This window comes from Solanum pennellii, chromosome 2, assembly GCF_001406875.1.
Source record: "Solanum pennellii chromosome 2, SPENNV200".
Lineage (NCBI taxonomy): Eukaryota > Viridiplantae > Streptophyta > Magnoliopsida > Solanales > Solanaceae > Solanum > Solanum pennellii.
The window spans coordinates 58,412,277-58,428,401 of record NC_028638.1 but is presented as its reverse complement, the minus strand read 5'-3'; the positions used below and the strand labels follow the sequence as shown (position 1 = coordinate 58,428,401).

The 16,125-nt window shown below is 27.2% G+C and overlaps 1 protein-coding gene across 1 annotated transcript; it reads left to right on the top strand.

The window, feature by feature from the left end:
* The first annotated feature begins 13,493 nt into the window (after positions 1–13,493).
* On the top strand, positions 13,494–15,167 carry LOC107008811 (zingipain-2-like). Its single transcript, XM_015207999.2, has 4 exons — positions 13,494–14,012; positions 14,148–14,383; positions 14,473–14,610; positions 14,698–15,167. The coding sequence occupies exons 1-4, from the start codon at positions 13,571–13,573 to the stop codon at positions 14,965–14,967; spliced, it is 1,086 nt and encodes a 361-aa protein (XP_015063485.1). The 5' UTR covers positions 13,494–13,570; the 3' UTR covers positions 14,968–15,167.
* The last annotated feature ends 958 nt before the right edge of the window (positions 15,168–16,125 follow it).

The following is a 16,125-nucleotide window of genomic DNA, read 5'->3' as shown; positions in this document are numbered from 1 at the left end:
GATTTGACCTCTCCATATGAATAATCCATCAATTTGTGGAGTATTCGAGATCTTGATCTCTTTATGAAATTTTCGAGATGCCTTTTAAGGGAATTTATTACCCTTTATATAGGCATAAATTAGGGTTTAGGGTTGAGTAGCGTCTAAGAATTCTTATCTGAGTTGAACACAATTTGTAGAGTCCCAACTCAAATTGAACGCGAGTCCCATAAAATTTCAATGTCTACAATGTCCTTACTTATTTATTTTTGAAAAAAAAACATAACTTATCACTAAATTATAAGTTATAAGTAAGATTTAGATGTAAAACGCATATTAATTAGTGGTTTTCGGTTACGTATTACTTCTTCTACTTCATTTTTTTTTCCCTCCCATTTTAGTTGACTTTTCTGAATCTTTTTGTCTTTGTATTATATCATTTAATTTACTTAGCAGGGTTGGAATTTTGTTTCAATTCCATTTGTCCTCGTCTCTTTTTTGAATAAAAGGAGTTTCGTTTCAATTCCATTTTGGCCACTTTAATTATTTAAGTTTGATTTTTATCTTTGATGGTTAGGTTCATCTTCTTCTAGAATGTATAAAGTATTTTACTAATCTTACCCCCTCAGTTGGTTTTAGCCATCGTTGACAATATATTTTAGGCTTGACTAACTTATATTAATTATTACAAAAAAAAAGAAGTTGTTTATTAGAAAAGAAAAACAACTAGGAGAATTATCATTCTTGTAAGTTGTAACTAAACTCTCTTCCAAATGGTAGAAAAAAAAATATAAAAACAAAAGACTTGAGCTACGACTCGTTCAAATTGAATGTAAACCATGCAACGCTAAGATGAATTTCGTTTCTTTCTTCAATTTGAATTCATTTTTCGTTAAAATAAAAATTTAGTCAATTTAGCTTGTATTATCTTGTTGAAAATCAAAACTCTTTCATATATATATATTTTATTTTATTTTATTTTTCATTGTATGTAAAAAGGAAATTCTCCATTCTATTAAAGCTTATAATTTGTTATTATTATTTTATTATGGTAACTATAATTTTGTTGCATTACAAAGAAAACGTCTTAAGATGTATAAGTTTTATACGTAATTATTCAGCGTTAATCTTTTCTTACTGTATGGCTAAATGGTTTGATTAAGTTTGTTTAAATGGGTTAATTAAGCACAAAATCAGTTAGGATAGTACTAGTAATTTAATGAACTTGGAGTCAAACATGTTTGTTGAACGAACCTTTTCACACGACAAGTACCGTACTTGAGCAAATTTTGTGAAAACTCATCAGTATCTCTTTAGGTGTGTTGTCCATTGAATCATAGTTCAGGAATAGTAATTCCCTAAATAAATATTCCATTCGTTTAAAAAAAGATGATATAGTTTAATTTGAAGCGAAGTTTAAGAAAAGAAAGAAAATTTTTTAATTTTGTGGTTATAAATTAAAGTTATGTCAAATGTACCAAAATGACCTTTAATCTTATGGTCTTAAACATGCTATTTGAAAATTTAAAATTAAAGTGTTGTCTAAAAAGGAAATGAGTTATTCTTTTTTAATCAAACAAAAAAAAAATATTCTTTTTTAAATGAAGGGAGTAATAAGAAAAAAAGAACTTTTGTTTACCACTACCTTGTCGAAAGAAAAAAAATATAGTAAGTGATTGGGTTTAAAAATTATTAATTATATTTTATTTTTTTGATGAATTTATGAATGAAATCTGTAAATTATTTTTTGCATTCGGTCTCAGTAATGATTAAATAGTTGAGTAAATTATCCTCTGCACAGTTATTAATCCATCATTTCTTTATTAATTTTATGTATTAAAAATGTTATGTGAACATCAGGAACTTAAGTATATTTTTGAAACAATTTAAAAAGAGAAGTAATATTTTTGAAACATATAAAAAAAAAGATAAATAAATTAAAATGAAAAAAATAAAAGTTAAATGAAGAAAACTCGGATCTAATATTTCTCCAAAAACAAATGTTGTGGATTTGTTTATAAACAAAACTAAATTTGATAAATCTATAAAGGAAACTAAATCAAATATAATCGTTTTTATTGTCTTTTGTCAGACTTTTTTATTGTATATGAATAGATAAGTTAACTTTAGAGAACTTTAATGTACAAAATCTTCGATTTCTGGATGCCTTATAATCGGAACTGCAACTAGCTGGAAAAGCACTTGTCGGTTTCTTTTTTTCAAGTTTCAATATTATTTTTCTTGGCTTCTTTACCTATTTTTTCATGATTTATATATCTTAGATACATTCACATTAATCCCTTGTTATATCCATCATTTTACATCAAAATTTAACTAAATTCAGTTTTTTAAGATGTACGATATTGTCTGATCTTACACACTTTGCAGACATGCCATGTGCTTAATTAATAGACTTAATCATATTTAATTTAAATAAATTGATTAAATTGTATACAAGTACATTTTTAACCCTGTTTCATCATAGCGGCGCCTAACCTAAGACTTAAGAGAGTAGAAAAAAATAATTAGAGTGTTAGGTAATAAAAGTCGAAACTTTAGAAGCATAAGTCAAAGAAGAAGATTTGATGTGCATAATATAGAGTACCGTCTCCGGGATCCTCGCACATCCGAGAAAAATTGGCCATGCAAACGCAACTCCTTAGTCCTTACCTACCCGCTACTAAAATATTTCCTCTTCACAAATATTTATACAAAATACATATTTACATCAAATTAAAATATATCAATTAGAATAGAACTCAGAACCAGAGTCATAATTTTCAATAAAAGGATTCATAATCTGTAGAAATAGATAGCCAAAGAAAATTCGATATGTACTATATATATATATATAGATAAAATTATTTTAACTATGTATTAATAATATAATTTCCGCCGAAGAAAGTCCGAATAAACCAACTCCACCCCAGCTGGTAGAACCATATATATATATATATATATATATATATATATAAGGATGAATATTGATCAATTGAGTACATTATGCATGCATATAAGCTTTTGAATTCCATCGATACACTACTACAAAAGATATATGCAGTGAAAATCTATTTCTTGAGTTAATATCATTATATTCTAAATAAATTTTTTATATTTATATAGATAATTTCCTGTATTTATATATAGATATATATATAAATTTTGAACTCTTCATAAAAATGAAGTAAGTTTTAGTATAGTGGAAGAACTCATTTTTTTTGACCTTAGCGTCTAAGGGTTCAAGTCTCATTATGAACATTTTATTTTTTTTTTCACTTCCCTTCCTTTAGTCTCAGGATCAATTTTTCATCTTTTTTGTTTTGATTTTTTTAAAAATGCTAAAAGAGTAGATTTAAATTCAAAAAAAATCCACACGTGCTAAAAGGTCTCATGTAACGGAATTATCTTTTCGACCTATAAACTATATACTACTACTTTTTTGAAATTGTATTTTATTAACTTGTTTATATGTTTATATTTTTATTTTTTGAATTCCTGAATAAAAATTTTGAATTCATACTAATCGCTAATAATTATCTGCTAAATCCAGTTGTAGTGATACAATTAGATGCTAGTTAGAGCTTGTAATGTAATGATAAAGGTGCATTCTGGTAACTTTTTCAAATATATTTATTGTATAATATTCTTCTTAAATTGAACTCTATAAAAAGAATAAAGATAAATAAATCAAAAAAAAAATATTGACTAACTATATGCGTATAACAATTGTCTAGACATGCATTAATATTGGTTTTATATTCGAAATTAATTTTCCATTCATATTTAGGATATGAATGTGGACAAAGTGGAAAATTTTGGTGACTCGTGATTTCCTCAACATTGACATACGAATTGACGAGTGTAGAAATTAATCACTATCTGCTTTAATATATATATATAGTCCAAGTTTGCAACAATTTATTGTTGACTAATGTGTCTTTTAAAGTTTATTCAAAGACCTGTAAACCTGAGAACCTACGTTTTTTCATAGCTATTTAATAATAGGTTACATTTTAGTCAATTTCCTTTGCAGACACATCAAGAATTTAACATGCTTCTTAATTTAAGAGAGAAAAGAAAAAAACAAAACATCTACCATTACAAGTCAAAAAAGTATAAGCCACTCAGCTGGCATTCATCAGCTTTACGGATGAAAAATAAATAACCGTAAGGCATCTCAAATCCTATCCTCTGTTTTATTCTCAAAATATAAAATTTTCTATTATTTTAGATAATTAATTTTAATCTAAATTTCTATTTTACTGTCTTTAACAAAACTTTTTTTTTCTTTACTCAATAGTCAATATTATATATTTTTTTTATTTTCTTATTCCATAATATAATTTTTTTTATAAATAATCATCCTATATAATTTCATCTAATATAAAATTTTAATTTTGTAAAATTTTTTATTTAATATTAAATTTTATATTTCTAAAGAACAACTATAAATATTTGAGAAAAGAAATCAATAAGTATAACCGCAATCATAATCACAATTTCTTTAAATCATACACTAATTCTTCTTCGAATATCATTAAATCTAGAAATGACTTACCGGATTACTAAATTATTATTGTGATTTTAAAATTATTCTGTTATGCATATGTTATGTATTACTATAATTTTAAATATAAAATTTTTATCTTATCATTTAAATTTTGTGCATTCTTCATAGTGACAATTAATATAACATCAAACTGTATAACAAAGTAATGAAAATTAAAAAAAAATTAAAATATTATTAATTCGAGATGAAAGTAAGTATATATAAAATAAAATATTTTTTAAAATGTTATATTAAATTTAAAAAGAATAGCATATATTAGAAATTTAATTAATAATCTTTTATAAAAAATAATATGTTAATTAAAAAATAGTAGAAATAATAATATGATATTTAAAAAGTGAAATAGAGAGTATGAATTGGAGAACTACTATTCAACTCTCTATAATTGGAGAGGAGAGGGTAAAATAGAGAGTGGTTTAAAAGGACATTCTCTATTTTACTCTCCAAATATAGAGAATGGAGAATAAAATAGAGTAGGGTTGGAGATGGTCTAACTAGGATTAATTGTTTTAGAAATAAATAAATTTTGGGATAAATGATTCCATCAGTATTGTATAAATGGGGATAAGTTATTTCAAACATGAAAATCAAACAAGATACAAAAACTTTATCTCATCACTATTTTCTTATCCTGTCAGTATTTGTTTCTATTTCTCACTCCTTGGGGTAAACAATAATTGCAATGCTAGTGTATAGAACTCAAAATTGGCTTGATATTATAGTATTGTGTGTTTGCGACATGAAGGGTAATCATGGCTTTACCGATTCGATAGCAAATACTTATTCGGCATCAAATATTTATATTAGATTATATTTATTTATTATGTTTTTAAAGTAATTTAATTGGGTGAAATGCTAAAAATGAGAATGCAAACATCTATTTGGATTAATTGGTGCAACCACTAGTAATTTTTAGGTCATGATTTTATAGTTAAACAACTTCAGAGAGTTTTTCTCTTCAATATTTACCCAAATTAAATTGGTCAATGGGTTGATGAAACATGTAGATTTTTTTTAAAAAATAAAATAAAATAAGTTATCGAAACATGTAGATCACCTGATCACAGGCAGATTTAGGGGTGGGGTGTTCATCCAAACCTCTTTTTTCGTATTTTGAAAATAAAAATATCTGCGGAGGACTAAGAAACTAATCTCATTTATACATTTATAAAAGTAACAATGATATTATTGAAATTTATTTAAACATGAATAGCGAACATTCAGGAGGCCTCAACCGACCATAAAATCCCAAGTAATAAGTGGAAATCATTAGACGTCCGCTCTCAAGTTGGGCAGTCCGATTGGAAGGGCAAATTACATTTTTGGACTTGTAATAGTTTGGAAAGTGAAATGTTTTTGTACAATAAACGGACTGGATTTTAAAACCCAATATGTTACTATTTCAGTCCAGGCCCTTTTGGACGGCTCTTTGGGATTTCCCCTTTTTACAAAGTCACATCTAGCTAGTCGTCTAGTTTAAAACATAGCAAACTCATTAGTCATTAACCAGTAAAGCTTTACTAAGAATTAGAATTTCATTTGTGGTTTTAACTTCCAAAAACATACAATTATTAGACGTAATTAAGGCAAAGACGTAATATTAGATCGAAAAATTGATGTAGAGTCGATTTTAATATACGATATGAAATCATGATTTGAAGTTAAAATTTTGTTTGGACGTATCATATAAAATTGTTAAGTTGTGTGATTTTCTCATAAAGATAATAGCTTATTAACTTTATCTTGGATTACATAATTAGCTAGGTTAAGATGTGTGTTGTATTAGTCGAGTACAGGGGTGGCTCGATAGTGTTAAAAAAAAGACATGCTCCTTTAGGCCTCCAAATTTAAGGGGCCTCATTTTTAATAATAATAGGTTATAAGTTATTATTTTTTTTGTAGAAAAAGTTAACTTTTCATGAAAAATGAAGAAAATATTAGAAAAAATTTGACATATTTAAAGTACTTTATCTCATGGAAAATAATTTAAAATAAAAATGATTATATTATTAATTGAAAACTACAAGAAATTAACAATATAAGTTTAAAATCCCGTTTGATTTTCGCTTTAGGCCACTAATATATTTAAACCGCACCTGGTCGAGTGTCTCCTATGTAATTAGATGTAACATTTCTAATAGTTAACAAAATATAGTGATGCATGCAGTAATCTTCTTGGGTCGACAATAGTTCCTTTGAAGTTGTGACGTCTTTGACATCACCATAAATAATAGTCCGTCATCACAGATGTTTGATTTAAGCTCTAAATATGAAAAAATATAGCTTTATAATTTATTAATATGATAATTCCTTATGTCATTTCGATATAATTTAGCTTTAATGTAAATATGGAATTATGGGTGACAAATTTTAAAATAATCCAGTGATATTTAATTCAACATTACTAAATTATAAACCAGACTAATATTTCTTCAAATTTCACTTGTTTTTACCAATATTTTTAAAAATGAGCAATTTTTCTATAGCAAATATAAAAATTATATTTATATGTTATAATTATACAAATTAGTTTGTATAATTACGCTCCATAGCGGAGCATCAGATTGTATAACTCGTTGACAATGTTTCAGATTTGTATAATTTCGCTGGCAGGTCACTTGTATAAATTGTTGACTGCCTCTCGTTTGTATAAATCGCTGACATCCTCTTAATTCAATTATATCTGTTTGTATGTCTGCATAAAATTTGAATTTGTATACAATTGAATCGAAATTAAATATTTGTATATCAAATTTCTCTCTCGCTTTACATGTTGATATGTATTTGTATAAAGCGAGAAAGACAAAAGAGAATTGGGCAGGGAAAGATTTGAATTTGTATAAATTATAAGTGTATAAGACGAAAATATATGTATTCGTATTTGTTGTAAATTTTCTCTCGCTTTATACAAACACGAATGCATTTTATACATTTGCATTTGTATAAAAGTGGGAGAGGCGAGGGAGAGAGTTGCGAGCAAGAAACCTAGTGAGAGAGGCGAATGACAACAATTTACTACGAATTACAATTAAATCAAATTATGATTATAATATTTAGTTTAAATTAATAATTTGCTATTATATTCAATTTTTCTCTTTTAAAAACAAGAGTCTTAACTGTACAAGATCTTTTCAATTGTGTATTACTCTTTCCGTTCTTCTTTACTCGTTCTCTCTTAAAAATAATACGAATTGATATTATTATATTATGCTATCATATAAATTGGTGTTTAATAAATATTTTTTTAGTCTCATTTTACGGATTACGTGTCACTTTTTTACTGTTCACTTATATTAAGCTAGCGTTTGGTCATAAATATTCAAATATTTTTGGCAAATATTATTTGGATGAAAAATTGGGTGAAATTTCACAATATGTTTGGCCATAGAATTTGTGAAACATATTTCATTTTTTAAAGAAATATGATTTATACCTATAAGTTTTTAAAATTATCAAAACTAACCATAAATTTGTCTTACATAGCAAAATAGAAATCTCGATTTCCAATTTTCTCAAAAAACTCATTCCTAACTTCTATTAATCGTGGACCACTAATGGCATAACCTTTAAATCTGGACATCCTCGCATCATCATGCAAGACACTTATAAGGATTGATGTTTCTTCATTAGTCCATTTATCAACCGCTGAACCACATGATTATTCATTTTTTTACGTTTCTACAATACAACATCAACATGACAACACATCATATGCATAACTTTATTTTTTTTTGGAATGAACAAAATCTGAAAGCATGTCTTTACTAAAAATGAAAGGCGTACGAACACGATTGAAAGTATATTACCCTGTTAACCGGAAAAGGTGAAGTCATAGAGTTCTCGTCGGAAATCTGAAAACCAACTTCAAGAATAATGGGCATTACAAAACTTAACAAACAAGCCCGAAAAATTAGTTGTGCCAGTCTAATGAAAAAATAAAACACAAGGAGAAAAGATTCTTATCATTCGTAACTCTTAAATCTAGACAAGAGAACATATTCATACAAATCAATTCAAGCAAGTTCAATGTAAACGAAATTCACTATAAGAAAAAATATGTAGATTTTTACAAATAACCTTCAATTTGTTTCTCCACAAAGGACTGCCACAGAGCTTTTACTATGGTTGTTCAACTAATTTTTTTGATATAAAAGTCCATATACGTATATGCTCTATATAATAGAAAAGTGTATTAATTGAGTTAGTTGACAGATGGGGAGCTAATTGAATTGGTTGGTGTTAATAAATTGATTATTTTTGTAAAATATACAAGTTAGGTGTAAAAATTGATTTTCTAAAACTTTCCAAATAATGAAATTTTCCCAAATACTAGAAAAAACTAGTATTTGGGAATTTGAAATATTTGCCAAAAAAATTTGCCAAATAATGAAAAAGTGTATGGACAAACAAAATTTGCCAAATTCTTTCCCAAATTTTACTTGTAAAATCTATGGCCAAACGGGCCCTAAGAAATGATGTGACTTTATTCTTCTACCTTTATTTAAATTTTTTGAAGCTCAAATTTTCTATCAATGAATACAAATTAATTTATTTTGACTAACTAATATAATCGATAAACATGACTTAGCTTTTTTAAATCGTTGAACTATATATTTTTAAAATTAATAACTAATAAACGTGTAAAAAAAATTTAAAATTAATTTTATGAAATGATCAATATTTTTATTAAAAAATAACGTACAAAGTTAGACAGAAAAAGTATATAATAACGGTACCTAAATGGGGAGGTCCAACCAGGGTGCGTGAAGCCTTGAAGAAAGGGTCCAATATAAAGTTGTCAATATGGGCTAGTTCACTTCATTCGAGCTAATTCATATAAATTTTGACATTTTTATGGGTCAGGTCGGGTTAGTTTATTTTTGGTATGGGCTAGAAAATAATTGGCACAATCCATAAATACGTGTGCTATAGGCTTGTCGGGCCAGTTCACTTTTTAAAAAATTATATGTATTTTTTATAATTATTAATTTAAATTATAAATTATTATTTAAATATATTATCATAAATATTGACAAAACAATATTACATGATGTTAATGTTACTACCTGTTAATCAAATTCACAAATAAAATTGTCTTTATAAAATATTTATTAAGTTACCATTTTAAAAAATAAAAAAAAACTATTAAGTTTTTTTAAGTATAAATGTCTAGATATAAATATTAACTTAATTGTTTTGAGTTTGGACTATCATCAATTTTAAATTTTAATATTATATTATATTTTTTAATTAAATTTTATTGGCTCATAGACCGATCCTATCGATATTTCTCAAGCCCCTTAAATCAACATGCCTATTCAGACCGAGCTAAAAAACTCTTTTCTTAAATAAGCTCTAAAAATCTTAATCCAACCTTACTAAACTCAGGATTAAGCCAGACTGGCCTAACAGACTTAGCCCATATTGACGGCTCTAGTCCGACATTTATTTTCTTTCAAATTTCAAATAATAAAGGCCAAACACTCGTATGAAGCCACATTAAGATTCGGTGCTACTAAATATTCAAAAGGGCGTTAGAGTCATGAATCTAAGATTCCTAAAGGCCGGCGGCACAAACATCGATGTGTAAATCACCAACTTCCCAAAGAAGATTTTTAGTAACATGACTTTGCACAAATCAATAACTTAGCCCTGCAGAAAAAATACCCCTTTCAGTTTTATTTATTCCTTTTGATATATAAATTTTTTTTTTTATAGAAAAAGTAAAAGTCCAGCCGAAATATGGAGAGTTGGTGATGGTGATGCAGCGTTAGTTTAGTTTAATTTAGTTAAAGGTCTCACATTTCAAGGTATCTGTTAGAGTTCCAACGTAAGGCTGTCACCAACCCATAACTCAACGAACTTGGTCGCCAAAACTACTTCTATTCATTCATTTTTCTTCACCCGCTTCTATTCCTATTATATCAAATTTCGTTAATGTACAATACATTAACTAATATTTTTTTCCAGTCTCTATTTAGAGTCTGTTAGGCTTAGCTTAAAAGCTGATCAAACTGACTTAAAAACTGATTTTTGACTTATTTAGCTGTTTGGCAATACTCAAAACAACTTATTTTAAGTTAAAAAAAATTTATTTTAAGCCAAAAGTTAAAAGCTGGGGTAGAGATGCTTTTTTTTCCAGCTTATAAGCTGTTTTAAGTTGACCACATTTTTACCTTTTTGCCCTTAATATTTTTATACAATCTCCAAATTACCCACATAACCCTAACATCTCTTTCTTCTATTTTTCCCTTTTCACGTGTGGATGATAGACAATTACTATTACTAATAAATGAAAATAAAATAAATCTTAAATCTTTCAAGTGATCTATTCAAATTATATATTATTAAAATGTAAAATAAGTTGCACATATAACTTAAATAAAAATTTATATTCCTCTTATAAATAATTTGTGATAATAAAGAAATATGTGAATGATAGACAATTATTATTACCTATGGATGAAACTAAAATAAAATCTTAAATCGTTCTTTAATCTATTCAAATTATATATCTTTAAAATCTATAATAAGTTTATATTCCTCTTATAAATAATTTGTGATGAGAAAGAAATATGTGAATGATAGCAAAATATAATTATTTATGGCTGTAAAATAAAAATTAATTAACTTTTACTATGTTAACAACTTTTAAGGGTATTTCAGACATTTTGATTTAAAAAGCTGTTTATCAGCACTTATTTGCCAAACACATCAACAATTTTTTTTTTAACTTCAGCACTTTTATCCAAACGCATAACTGCTTATTTTAAAAATAAATTTCAGCACTTTCAAAAGTACTTTTTAAAGCTGCTTTTATTAAGCCATCCAAACGGGTCCTTAGTTGTCCACTTTAGAAGTGATACACATATTAAGACACTAATTATTATTATAGGTTAGTTATAATTTATCTTTAATTTAAAAGATTATGCAACTCTTCAAGTATAATAAATATACTTTTTGATTCCAAAAAACATGCATTACAACTAATAGTGTTAGAATTTTCTAGAATTAAATAAGGATATTTTTAAAAAAAAATTATTATCCTTGTTAAAATAGATAAATAAAAAAAAATATATAAACAAATAAATAAAAACAAAAAGTAATAAAATATTCTCTATCATATTTGTTTTTGCTCTCAAGGGCGATGAATCTTCAGATTATAGATGGGTTTTTTTTTGGTAGTTTAATGGTGGTTGCACGATTTATTAGTATATATATATATATCCTTTATGAAATCTATCTATGGATAATATTTCTTTTACTTCAACTTATGCTAAAGAAAATCGCAGTACAAAATTAAAGTTTAATTTTTTTGTGATATTTAAGTTTGATTTTTCAAAATAAGGTATAACTACATGTTGAAAATTGCATAAGCAATAGTTTTGTAAACAAATACTACTATACTCAACATAGTTAAGAAAATCAATTGATAATATTAAATAAAAACCTTGAAACCATCATATGTACTCCTAGATTTAAACACAACTATACAAGACTAACTGAGTCAATAATACATAATAAGGAATCTTTACTGTTTAATACTTTTCGTCTCAATTTATATGACATAATTCAAATTTTGATATTCAAATAAATTTTATTTTTTATTATAAATCTTTTATTTATGTTTTACATATTTTGATTAATTAGTTATTGTAATTTATAATACTTTACGTGATTTATAAGTATATGAATTTCATTTAAAATTTTTTTTGAAGATTTTATGAGAAAAATTCTAATTAATTTAAATGATCTGAGCCTTAAAATTGGAAAATGTAACATTAAATTGAGATAAAGAGAATAATATTTATTTTTGAATGCAGGTATATATTGATTATAATTTATACACATACTCCCTTAGTTTGAAAATAAGACAATTGTTAAGTTTTTTCTATACTTCAAAAATCATTGAATTATTCGAAGTCTAGAGAGTTGATGAAATTTCTTCCATTTTTGTCCATCATTTACATCTCTTAGGTGATAATTTCAAAAGAACTAATTGCTCATATTTATAATTTTACTCCAAATTAATTACTTATATTTTAAAGAAAAGTTTAAGTATATCTAAAAGGACAAAAGCGAAAAACAGTGTTTATTTATCTCCTAATTTTTCTGGCTCAACAATTTAATTATTTTAAAATGGTGAAAGAATAATTTAAGCAATTAGGTAATTATTTCTGCAAACTTAATACTTCTTCCAATCGCAATTGTTTATCAAGTTTTTATTTTTAGAGTCAAACTGTATAAATTATGATCAATATTTTAAGATGTATTTTTCCATTATATTGATGTGCAAAAAGTTGCAATTTTATACTACTTTTCATATAGTTTTTGAATGTCTAAATTTTTTGTTTAAAATATTAAATTAATATAAGTAAATTTAACTTTAAAAATTAGTTAATATTTTTCCATTATATTGATATGCAAAAAGTTATAATTTTATACTACTTTTCATATAGTTTTTAAATGTCTAACTTTTTTATTTAAAATATTAAATTAATATAAACAAATTTAACTTTAAAAATTAATTAAATTAACTTTCGAAAACGTAACATGACAAATAAAAACTCAGGAATGAAGTAATTTCATATCTCTAACTCCTAACTCCCAAGTTAGGCGGTTTGTTCAACCGGTCTAACTCTTACATATGCAAAGACTAAACTTTTATTTACAACATGAATTTTGATAATGAATCTTTTTTTAAAAAAAAAAATAAAATTTTGGATGTCATTTGATGAGTTAGGTGAATTGGCGGTTTGGTCTTACAAAATCTCAGTTGCCTTTCCCACAACCCATGAGATGAGACTCTGCTTCCCATTCCTGTCCCAATGTAAACACCACATTAAATTCTTTTACTTTTTTTTTTTTCGTTATCCAAAAAAAAGAAAAATTAGTAATAATATCCAAATCTTCCATCTATATAAACCCCAAGTGGGTTTGCCTCATCCCTTAAGCCTCTTTTCATTCTACTGCACTAAACTTCTCCCTAAGTGTTAAGTTTTGTTTTGCACTTTGTCAGCCATGGCTAAAACCGTAATAACTACTCTTCTCTTAGCCCTGTTTTCGTCTTTATCCTATGCAATTGACATGTCCATCATAGATTACAAAAATAAAGAGGGTATTTTATACGAAAAGTGGCTGGCAGAGCATGGAAAAATATATAATGCCTTAGGTGAGAAGGAAAAAAGATTTGAGATTTTTAAAGATAATTTGAGGTTCATTGAGGAATATAATGACTCCGAAAATCGCACGTTTAAAGTTGGATTGAACCAATTTGCTGATCTCACGAACGACGAGTACCGGGCTGTGTATTTGGGCACGAAAAGTGACGCTAGGCGTCGCCTTGTCAAGTCCAAAAACACAAGCCAGCGTTATGCTTCGCCGCCCAACGAGTTGCTCCCTCATTCCGTTGATTGGAGGAAGAGAGGCGCTGTTGCTCCTATCAAAAATCAAGGGAGTTGTGGTATGTGTTTTTGTTCGTACGATTATAAATCATTTCATTAGGAATAAAATGACGAGGAATTTGAATTGTATGTTTGGCCCACTGGACTTTTTACATGGCAACGTTTTACTAATTAATTTATTTGGGCTTTTACAGGAAGTTGCTGGGCTTTTTCAACAGTGGCAGCAGTAGAAGGCATAAACCAAATCGTAACAGGGGAAATGATCACACTATCCGAACAAGAACTAGTAGATTGTGACAGATCTCAAAACGGTGGTTGTAATGGTGGCCTAATGGACTATGCCTTCGAGTTCATCATCTCCAATGGTGGCATGGACACTGAAAATCACTATCCTTATCGCGGCGTTGATGGTAGATGCGATCCTATTCGGGTTAGTCCATACTAAATTTTATATTCCTATAAATATATGACTACTTGGTGAAAAATTCTAATTGATCAAAGTTTTAATGAATGTTACAGAAAAATTCAAAGGTTGTTAGTATTGATGATTATGAAGACGTGCCTAGAAATGAAAAAGCACTTCAAAAAGCTGTAGCTCATCAACCTGTTAGCGTAGCCATCGAAGCTTCTGGGAAGGCTTTCCAACTCTACGCCTCGGTAATTCAAAACTCTAAAACTTTTACGTATTGTATAGTACGTACATTCATTTTGAACTTACTGACTTTAAAATATTTTTTTTATTAGGGCGTGTTTACGGGGGATTGTGGAGAGAAAGTAGACCATGGTGTTGTGGTGGTTGGGTACGGAAGTGAAGATGGAAAAGACTATTGGTTAGTGAGGAACTCATGGGGCACAAAGTGGGGAGAAAGTGGTTATGTTAAAATGGAGCGTAATGTGAAGAATGGTCATTTGGGCAAGTGTGGAATTATGACGGAGGCTTCATATCCTATTAAGGAGGCTATAAATAAACGTATTATTACTACTACAAATGAAGAAATGATTAGCAGCATCTGAAGAAAATTTTATCTCTAATCAGTTGCATTGCGTTATTTCATGGATTTATGTGTTATTTTAGGACAGGCTTGTTTTAGTTGGATCATTAAATTAATATTTTGTAGATAGTTGGGTTGGGTATTTGTTGTTGCAATGCATTTTTCTCTGTTTGTGTTTTGATTAATGAAAAGTACTATCTTTGATTTTGTGTGTTGATAAAAGAGAGATTTGTCAAATTTTCTTGATCCAGCATGTTATCTGTTGAATGCCTTGAATCGGACCCGTTACAAACAGAAAGGACGGGGGTCTTAATTATCTGTCAATTTTGTATTTTGGGCCCAAGCCTGTTAGGGCGTAGCTTAGCACTATATATAGACGCTATGGCAAACCCTATTCTGTAATTCTGTTCTTGCCTCTCCATAATAAAACTGCTCCCCCTCTTTCCCGTGGACGTAGCCAATTTATTGGTGAACCACGTAAATCTGTTGTCTTGTTTTTCGCATTTATATTTTCTCGTATTATCTCGAATTCCGCATAACATTATCAAACAATGTTTTTATTCTTTTCTTTTATGCATATAATATTATCCTTTTTAATAGATCAAATATATAAATAGATTTTGAACTTGTCTCAATTTTTTATATTTTGACAATTAAGGCTCGATCTGTTTTAACATTCGGTATCAATCAAATCGTGTATGTTTAATCTTTCATGACTAATCAACTGAAAAGATATTCAACATGAATATATATGCTTTTTGAAAAATCATTTTTCTCTTTTTCATTTTAAATCATATTAATTCGTTATCAATTAATGTTCAACTTATTATCAGTCACTCTTGAAATCACCGTTTATTCATCTACTCATTGATTACATTAATTTTTCTTTATCAAAATTATAAGAAATTACTAGCAATTATAATACGACCATTTTGGAAATATTATGAGTTGTGTAATATAATACTGAAATATAAAGACCAATTGTTGCTCATTCAAGTGGCAGATTTAGACTTTTAAATTTGTGGGTGTTCTCTTAACTTAATAAAAATAATATGTTGAGATTTAAGAGCGAAATTTAAATGTGATTAGAATACTAAAACAATTTTAAATATTCACCATGAGTTATTGAATCAGCTAAATAATTTATTTATTGAATGCTCTACATTAATTTTATATAAAT

Excerpts from the sequence above, each read along its gene's own strand:
- LOC107008811 (XM_015207999.2), top strand. The coding sequence starts at position 13,571 with ATGGCTAAAACCGTAATAACTACTCTTCTCTTAGCCCTGTTTTCGTCT. Across the intron at positions 14,013-14,147 it reads CAAAAATCAAGGGAGTTGTG|GAAGTTGCTGGGCTTTTTCA; the intron begins GTATGTGTTTTT and ends GGGCTTTTACAG. Across the intron at positions 14,384-14,472 it reads GTAGATGCGATCCTATTCGG|AAAAATTCAAAGGTTGTTAG; the intron begins GTTAGTCCATAC and ends TGAATGTTACAG.